The 10357-nt window shown below is 38.4% G+C and overlaps 1 protein-coding gene across 1 annotated transcript; it reads left to right on the forward strand.

Annotated features, from left to right (window-relative positions):
* Positions 1–7625: 7625 nt before the first annotated feature.
* On the forward strand, positions 7626–9440 carry LOC107403734 (putative disease resistance RPP13-like protein 1; the record flags this gene model as incomplete). The annotated part of the gene is made up of 1 exon (XM_060814890.1): positions 7626–9440. A coding segment is annotated over exon 1 (1548 nt), but the record flags the coding sequence as incomplete, so codon positions are not given.
* Between the last annotated feature and the right edge of the window lie 917 nt (positions 9441–10357).

Here is a 10357-nt window from a genome sequence, read left to right on the forward strand (position 1 = left end):
AAAGTGTATTTTGGTAGTATTTGTACGTGGTTTCAGTATTAATTTTTTGGGCATAATTGGGTTAAATATTTTACGAAAATATTTGTTTAAAGTTTATAAATTATGCCCACGGTATTTTTATGGTTGCATCTCGTACTTCGAGAAAATTGTGGGTTGTTGGTTATCAATATTTCGTACCGGTTTATTAAATAAAAAAATATGTGGGATAGTAAGTGTGAAAATTTAATGTATTTCCCACGGTAATTTTGGAAAAACGGTACGGTTGGTTAATAATGTTTATTTTTAGATGCACTCATATAGTATTGGTGTTCTGGTGTATGGACACGTGGTAGCGCGCATGTATTATGTGGTTTAGCGCGTGGTTATTATTTCTCCCGTTGTTGCCATTGGACCGTGGGCAGGCAAGTTTGTTATTGGCCACAGCTGGCCCCCTCCTTGGCCGGGAGATGGTTTCAGCAGCGGTACTGTCGGGACGCCGAAGTGCCGTTTGCAGGTTTCTCTCTTTAACCCCCCCGCCAGTCGGTGCTCGGGACGCTGGGTATCGGAGGGCATTATCGGTATATGGTGTGGTGCGTCAGGTGTAAATTGCAACTAATGTTTTAAACCCCAAAGGTGTTCAAAATTATTTACTATAATTTATTATATTTTAATTATATATTGGGGTATGTATTTATTTATTCATTGTTTATCAAATGGTTTAATCCCTTGGTTTTCGGGAAGTACGTACATTGGGTTTTGTGAAAAGGTTTTAAAAAGGGAACATTTCAAACGGAGCGATTGATGAGAGTTTTGAGGGAAATTATTATTTCCAACGGTTATTATTATTTATTTATTTATTGTTGGTATTTATTCAATTCCCTTAATTGTTATTATTATTATTATTAAAAGTGTTTAGTAGTTAGGGTCACTCATTGAGATGATTAGCATCTCACGTTTTTAAGTTCCGTTCCCTTAGGTGCAAGTGGTGGTAGACGTTCTTCCGGAGCGAACCAAGTTTTCCGCTGCTGTTGTGTTTCGAGAAGTACTTCTGTATTCTTTTATTTCAGTGTATTATTTCTTTCATCCTTGTTGTATTTCTGTTGATTAGCACTTCTTAAAGCTCTGTATACTATTGGGATACTTATGTTTTATTTATGCACTGGACTGTTGTTGTTTTTGAGAAGTGCTGAAATTTGTGGAACAACTTGTAGTTTGTGGGAGGAATAAGGGGGTGATTATAGAAGTGTGTTTTCAGTGCAGGTAATTTTTGTTAAGTCCTACCCTTAGGGGAGGTGCTGCCGGATTTTCCGTTGGAAGGTTCGGTGATATTTCCCTGGGATCAGGGCTTGTCTAGGGTTCCGGGGAGGAATTCTGGACGGGTCCTGATAGTGTGAATGCGTCTAAAATAATTATTAAACCAACCGTACCATTTTCCAAAACTACCGTGGGAAATACATTAAATTCTCACACTTACCATCCCACATATTTTTATTTAATACATCGGTACGAACCATCGATAACAAACAAACCACAACTTTCTCGAAATACGAGATGCAATCATAAAAATACTGCGGGCATAATTTATAAAATTTAAACAAATATTTTCATAAAATATTTAACCCAATTATGCCCGAAAAATAATACTTAAAACCATGTACAAATACTACCGAAATACACTTTGGTCATGCATGATAAATAAATTAAACCACAATAAAATTCATAATTAAATTGCACCACATGAGCATAATTTAAATACCAATTAAACATAATTAAATGCCCAAAATAATTTTTGAAGGTGGTTCACTCACCTTGAGCGCGTAAATCAGCTAAGATCCTCCGCCGGATCAACGCCACTACTCGCGCGTGCACCTAAACAACCACAGTATACCAACCAAATATATTAATATTTTATTCGGATAATTCCCAAATGGGTACCCGGGGAGCGAACACCAAACGATATCTAAAAGTTACGAGTTATATACCGAATCGAAGCTCGAGTGACGAGGATCACGGATTCGGTCTTACTTTCCGGTGATCGGACCCGACGGGGTCGGAATCTCGCCGGAAAGCTTTTCGGGTTTTGGCTCTGCAATTCTCCCAAACCATCATGAATTGGCGGAAATGGATGCCGGATTCGAGTTCAGGAGATCGAACACAGTGGACAAGGGCCAGCGGTGAGACTAGGTACTCGCCGGAACAGTAACTTCTGGCGAGCCGCCGCGGTCACCGGCAACCGTCGCTGGCGGCGGCGCGTACGGTGGCCGTTGGCTGAGATTTTTTGCAGATTTGTAGATCGAGGGGAGAACAATCTAACAGGACCGGCGGTGAGGCAAACGGAGGCCGAACGGCGGAGAAATCACGGTTTGAAGATTTCCGACCCCTCGCCGAAAAAAGCTCCGATCCCGGCACGTTGGTGGTTTGGTGGCCGTGAAATTTGGTGGGTCGGCCGGACTTGAGGAGGTGGTGATGGCTAGCTGGCGCGTGTGGCCGGAAAATGGTCGGAAATGGGTCAATCGGCGGTGGAGGGAAAAAAGTCACCGCCGATCTTCGCCGCCTCGATCCGGGCGTGTCCGGCAGCCAATGGCCGTGAAATTTTGAGGTTTTGCCTAAAATGGGGAGGGAATCTTGCTGGCCGGTGCGTGTACAGTAAATCTGTAACATCCCACATCGGTTGGAGAGGGGCACGAAGCGGTCTTTATAAGGCTGTGGATACCTCTCCCTTCAGGACGCGTTTTGTGGACCCACCGTGTAACTGGGGTCACAGAAGCAAAACCTTGAGGCCAGGGGGGAGAGAGGGTGTGAACCCTGGGTCAAAGAGGACAATATCCTGATGCGGGTGGTCTGGGCTGTTACAAAATCGGCCGGAAAATTTGAAAATCTCTGGTGGCCGGTCGGATTCTCTCTCTCTTTCTCTCTCCTCTCTCTCTTTCTCTCTCTTCCCCGAGATTTTTATCAAATAAAAGCCACCGTGCGACACTGTTCATTCCACGTGGAACAATCAGGTGACGACACGTGGCATTTCACTGTTCATCGACTCAAAAACATTAAAATATTATGGTATCCGGCAAACTTCACGTGTCCATAACTTTTTAACCGTATGTCTGTTTTAAGCGTGCCGCTAGTCTGTGAACTCGTATCGACGAGCACTTCACAACCATGCATGAGTCAAAGCTCATTTCCCCATAAATAAAAAGTCAACTCTGGCACCCCTTGGACAATTTGGACCTCAACTTGTTTTGCTCATAACTTTCAAACCGTAGCTCCGTTTTCTACGTGCTACTAGTCTACGAACTCGGGGCATCATGCACTTCGCCACGGTACCTTGGTCAATTGGAAATTCCAACTGGAACAAAAAGTCAACTTTTGACCCGCTCGGTCAACGGTCAACGTGCACGGATTCCGGTGCGATTTGGGACGGGGTGTTACATTTATATGAGGTTAAAATTCAAACCATTCAACAGCATTTCATTTTGTCCATCTCGCACAACCTAATGATTATTTTCCTTGTATTCCAAGTTCTCTATAGCAGTTACAATGTTGGAAGCATAAATGCTGTCATTCACCATAGCTGCTGATTCAGTACTGCCAAGCTTTTTGGTTTTTATATTCAGTTCTAGCTCTTCGTGCATTTGAATGTTCAGGTAACCGCTTCCTATATATGTTACCGTGCATGCTCTCTTTTACTGTCTCAAATTGCTTCTGAGATTGGAATCCTTATGCATGAATTGTGAGTTCAAGGCACACAGACTTATTTCATAAAAATAATACAATGTTGTGAAAATGAGAAGAAACAGAAGATAAGAACAAAATCTTCATAGCATCTCAAAATTTTCTTCAAAACATGCTCTTTTTGAATGAAGGGTTTAAAATGGTTTACATAATTTTAGTACACTCATGCCTAGCATAGTAGCTCTTGGATCCTATAATTAAACTAAAATAAATCCCAATTAGTTGAAAAAGATGCAGAGAATATCTTATGTTAATTTAGACCAGCGAATCTGGTGACCCTGAAATTGTAGCCTCTATTGAAGAAATTCTCTCCTCTCCAAAAAGTCTCAGGTAGAAATAAAAAGCATTTGGAAATTGGAAACCTTTTATGTGAAGATAGATATTTTATATAGCTCCAAACTTCTTTAAATGTGAAAAATAAGTAGAATTCAAAGCATTGTATTTGATTTATTATATTCAGGGAAAATTTTTGCTTACACATACTCAAAATGAAATTTTGATCTCTTGCAGATACACTAGGCACCTCTAACCTTCAGTATATAGAACTGCTTCTTTTCTCTAGATTCTTCCACTGCGTTGACTTCTCCTTTCAATCTGTCTTATGGATTCTCATATATCTACCATGTGCCAAGAAGGTGAAGCTGATCTAGAAGTTGCCAACTTTCCCTTGCCTTGATCTTCCACTCTTGCCATTTGGAAGCTCTGATAAATTTATATTAAGTTGTAAGACAAGAATTCTTTGAATATGCTTGTCAAGAACCATCTTTCATTGTCTGAGATTTTGATTTTCTCTTATGAATTGAAGATACCAAAAGATAGTATACTAATTAAAGTAAACATTGGAGTTGTTTACAGATTTGTTTTGTAAAACAAGTATGGATTTGTTTGAGGTTTAGATATTTGATGCAAATATAGGGCCATTCAATGTTCTGTTATGTCATGGTACCGTGCTAGTGAGTTGTTTACGGCAATAACTATATTGTTGCACTGTGTATGAAAAGAAGTAACAAGGCACTCTACCATATGCTTAAGATTTAGTACTTATGTCATGTTTTTCTGCATCGAAAATTTAGGTAGATATCATAAGCTGATAATATACAATGGCACTTGGAAGAGAGCTAAAATTTAATCACTAACTTTTTACTTAAATTTTTAATTGTTATGACTTCTTTGACATTTGAAATTTACTATCATCTCTCATACAATGGCATGGATCCGGATTTTCGAGTTCTTGTCCCAAAGAGTAGGAAGCAGGCGGAGCATTATATAGGTTGTACAAAGTATAAATCAACTTCCTTTATGCTCGTCATTTTCATTGACTGAGCCATGGATTTACTCCAAGAAACTGTGACGTAAAAGGGATTCGACAAAGTATTGTTTGTACAAACTTCCTGGTTTACTTTTTGGTACTTTGTTCAGTTGGTCTGTAAACTAATAATGTTTGTATAATAGATCATTGGAACTAGCAATTTGACTTGATGATTGTATTACGCAGGAACCAATCCCTGTTACTCAACTTGTGAGGGAAACTGCTGCTGTTATCCAGGAGTTTACTTGGTCAGGGTAATTTTCGATCCTTTCATGTTTTCCCTTATTTCTATCAGTTGTTGGTATGCATAGGAGATTTATCTGTTTTATGTTGGGTTTTTATTGACCTAAGTCTTTCTAAGTATGCTTATGTTTGGTTTCTGCGACAACCCATATAGTCAATCTTCTAAAGGGAAATTATAAAAGAAATAATATTCAAATTAAAAAGGAAAAATATAGAAAAGGAATATAATGGTGTAAAAAAATAATAATAATAAAAGATAAACGAAGTTGGCAGGATTTGATTCGGAGGCTATCTGGTGACTTGTGTCTTGTTTGGTGTGTTGGATAAGTAGGTCAAATTGAATTGGCTGCACTAGTTAGTAGTTATACCTATCTCTGATGCGGGGTTTGATTTGGCCACAATCGCCTGTCAGATAAATCTCTCTTTTAATGCTTTTTTTTTTTTTTTTCCACACACCACACCACACCCCACCACCCCCCTCACCCCCCCCCCCCCCCCCCCCCCCCCCTTCTCTGTTTCCAGGATTCTGATTTCTCCCTTTCTGTAATGTAGTGGCTCATTTCCATATACTATGGTTGCATGTGCGTTTTTTTAAAATATGAAAAAACAAAAAGTTCCAGAATCTCCTACAATTCATATTTTGCTGTAGGCGGACCCACCTGGTTCATACTTTTTCTGGAAAGCTTCAGTAATGGGGAAATATGTCTCGAATGCAAAGACATTTCTTGGGAAGAGGTGAGTTAAGAGTAAAGTATATGATATCTTAGTAAATTGCTCAAGAGTATGTTGTAGATGGTAGATTAAGTTATGTATTTTCGTTTCATTTCCTTATTAAGTCTACATGTTTTTCAATGAAGTATTTTGAATATGTTGCTTGGTGATTGTCTTGTAGTTCTGTAACAAAGTCATATATTTGATTCTATTTTGTTCATTCTAAGTTCTTTATACGATTGTTATGGTCCCGCTTCAGATGGTTTTCACGATTCAACTTGATACTTTTAAAGGTATACCGATGACATGATGCTCGATCATGCTGCTCGTACGGCAATTTCTAACCTTGAAGTAAGTGTATGTATTTACCTTATATGTTTCTGCACTAAAATATGACCGTTGAAGTATAATATATGAAGTCATCTATCATAAGTTGCATGGAACTGAGATGCAAGAAATAGAACAGTTTCGTTGCAAAAGAATCTTCTTTGACATCTCTAATCCTTGCCATTTGCCAAAGCTTCAGTTCAGGCTTGGTTTCCATAATTATGCAGGGCGATATTCTCATGGAAGCGCAAGCTTCATGTCTAGCTAACACAAAACAAGCAGTGGGTTTTGGAAGATAGCATTTGGGGGGAGAGAGAGAGAGAGAGAGAGAGAGCTATTTTGCAGTGCCCAGCCAGCTCTGTATCTTCTTTGTAATATTGAAGTGCAACGAGCTTGATGGTGGTTGGGATTCCCGATACGAAATCAGTATCTCACTTTAAGCAAGAAGAAAGAAAAAATAAATAATAACGATGGAAAATGTTACTCAGCTAGCACAATTCACGGTTGGGCTGGTACTATTCAAGAGTTGCCACATGGCGGTGTGGACCCATTGCTCTAAGTGAGCTTTGTAATTGTTGTTGTTAGGTCTGGGTTTTCTAATGTCCAACCACTGGCTACTCAACATTACTCAGAAATCAAGCTGGCTTCATTAGTTAAATTTCCCCTTCCTTTTTTTTTTTTTTGGTTTTTTGCCCCCTCAAATTTTAACACTTTATACTTGATACCCTCTAGTTTCATGGTATTGCGATTTTGGTTTTTTTGTTTTAAAATCTACCATATTAAGCCTTTTATTTATAGGTTTGATACAAATTGATCCAATTGAATAGGATGCCGAAAATATATTTGATATAATTTAATGGTTTAATATGATATATTAAATTATATCCATTAAATTGCGTATTTTAAAACCTATATATTATGTTTGCCGTTATTAATCTGAAAAAAAATAAATTTGCAGTTAATTAACAAAATAGTGAGTTAGATTATTAATATTAAAAAAATCAGGTGTGACAATTGCGTTTAAACATTTTTCTTACCTAACGCACATTCGATATTATAATGTATAAGTTGCTTTTTTAAAATTGGTTCATTGAGTTGATCCGTTTGTGTGACAACTGCTTTGGAATTATCAAGATGCTACATAAATTGTGAAAAAGCTTCGGCAAAATATATATAAAAAATTTGCCCCTGTTAGTAAATTAAGGCATCTTAGGAATGCCAACCCAACTTCATGAGAATGGGACCCAAAAGTAGAGACGGGAAAAGAAAAAACGACCAAAAAAAGTAAGATAAGCATCTTCTCAGATGGTGTTGTCTGTTACTTTTTCTTTTCTTTTATTTTCTTTTCTTGCTGCTGAATTACGCGTGCTTATTCATTATGCACTAATCACAATTTAAGGAATAAAGGTAATAATAAAATGGAAGAGCACTTAGCAAAGCCAACATTGACCAAAGAAACAACTTTAAGATTTAACAAGCATAAAGCTCTTCCTGATTCTACTTCCATACAACACAACACAGCCCAAACTCACTCTTGCTGATCAGTTGCTTTACATCTTTCTGTTTGCAATTCAAGAGCTTGCTTTCCATATCCATGGCTGAACTGATTGCTGGAGCCTTTTTCACCGCTTCTTTTGAGCGGTTCTTTAAAATGATTCTTTCTGGAGACATTCTCAAATTTGTTAGGGGAAAGAAACTCAATGATGGGATGCTCAAGAAGTTCAAGACCATGTTGCTGTCTGTTAAGGCACTGCTGAATGATGCTGAGAAGAAGCAAATATCCGACCCAGATGTGAGGCAGTGGCTGGAGGAGCTCAAAGACACCATGTACCATGCAGAGGACTTGGCGTATGAGATCGAGACTGAAGCTTTGCGATGCAAGATTGAAGGTGGTCAGTCTGGAAGCCGCATATTCCAGGTATTTAACTTCTCATCTAGATTCAATATTAAGAATCTTGAAGATAGGATAGTGGAGATCTTTCACACACTTGAAGGCGTTGTAAGCCAAAAAGATCTCCTTGGTTTGAGTCCATCAGAAGGTGTTCATCAGAATAGATCTTCATCATCTTCTCCACAACTACTACCTGTGGAAGAAGAATCAGATATTTATGGCAGAGACCATGACAAAACTGTCATCGTCAAGCTGCTGCTGTCTGATGCTGATGATGATCATGATGATGTGGTAGGTAGTAATAAGATATCTGTAATTCCCATTGTGGGCATGGGCGGTATTGGCAAGACTACCCTTGCTCAACTTGTTTATAATGATGCCAATGTGGTGAAAAAGTTTGACCTCAAAGCTTGGGTTACAGTGTCAGATGAATTTGATGTTTTCACATTGACAAAAACAATTTTTGAAACGATAACTGTGCAAAAGGATTGCAGTATCAAGCATCCACATCAACTTCAATGTGAATTAAAAAAGGCTATAGAAGGGAAGAAGTTTCTCTTTGTTCTAGACGATGTTTGGAACGAAAATTATAACCTTTGGGATAACTTAAGGAGTCAATTTACATTTGGAGCATCGGGGAGTAAAATCATTGTGACTACACGCAATGAAAAGATTGGATCTATGATGGGTACCGCTCCCATTCATTATCTTGGAATAATATCAGATGAAGATAGTTGGCAATTATTTGCAAAACATGCATTCCAAAAAATAATAGATCGAAGTGCACTTCAAGAGTTTGAAGAAATCGGTAGAAACATTGTTAGAAAATGCAATGGCCTTCCTTTGGCTATTAAATCACTTGGTGGTCTTTTATGCTCCAAGATGCATATCGATGAATGGGAAGATATACTAAACAGCGACACTTGGAAGATGCAGGAGTGTAATATTCTTCCCGCTCTTTGGTTGAGCTACAACTATTTGCCTCCACATCTTAAACGGTGTTTTGGTTATTGTTCAATTTTTCCTAAAGATGTTGAAATTCATAAGGAAACATTAATTCTGTTATGGATGGCAGAAGATCTTTTACGACCCCAACAGAATATGACATTAGAAGAAACTGGGGAGAAATACTTTAATGATCTCATCTCAAGGTCATTCATTCATCATACTAAAGATTTTTCATGCCCTGATATCGATCATTACCATATGCATGACCTTGTTAACGATTTGGCTAGCTTTGTTTCAGGAGAATTTTGTTTGAGGATGGATGATGGCTCCTTAAAAGGTATCACAAAGAAGACTCGTCATTTGTCTTGCTTGACATCCAAGAGCCACGATGTCAAGAAAGTAGAGGAATATTTATCCGAAAATAAGGTGTTGCGCACTCTATTGTTTGAATGTCTATTATATGCCGAACAATCTTTGGCAAATCCTGAACAATATCTGCAAGGGATGGGATGTCTAAGAGTCCTTTCTCTATCTAATCCTGTTAAAACAAGCTATGCTACAATTCCTATTACGACAAGCCTTGATTTGATTGGCAATTTGAAGCTTTTAAAGTATTTAAATTTATCCGGCACCGATATTGAAGAATTACCCGATACAATTTGTATTCTTTACAATTTGCAGAGTCTCCTGTTAAGTGAGAGTAGACGTCTTTATAGGTTGTCTAGCTCAATCGCCAATTTGAAGCACCTAAGATACTTGGACTTGTCAATGTGTAGTGAGATTAAAGAGATACCTGATGCATTGTGTGATTTGCACGATCTGCATACTCTGATTTTGACTGATTGTATTTCTCTTTCTCGTTTACCAACCGATATGTCAAGATTGGTCAACCTGCATCATCTGTACATTATCGGTACTGCGGTGAGAGAGATGCCACCGCAAATGGGGAAATTGAAACATCTGCAATGTTTAACAGCCGCCTTTCTTGTAGACAAAAATGGTGGGTGCAATATTAGAGAGTCGGGTAATCTTCATGATCTGCGTGGTTCTCTTACGATCAAAAATCTTGAAAATATAATGAACGTTGGAGATGTTAGGGAGGCCAAATTGAAAGATAAAAGGTATATTACAAAGGTTCAATTAGAGTGGCGTGGCCACACAGATGATTCAGAGAAAGCACGAGAGATACTTGACGGGCTTCAACCTCACACAAACGTCCA

Source organism: Ziziphus jujuba, chromosome 2 (assembly GCF_031755915.1).
Source record: "Ziziphus jujuba cultivar Dongzao chromosome 2, ASM3175591v1".
NCBI classification, from domain to species: Eukaryota; Viridiplantae; Streptophyta; class Magnoliopsida; order Rosales; family Rhamnaceae; genus Ziziphus; species Ziziphus jujuba.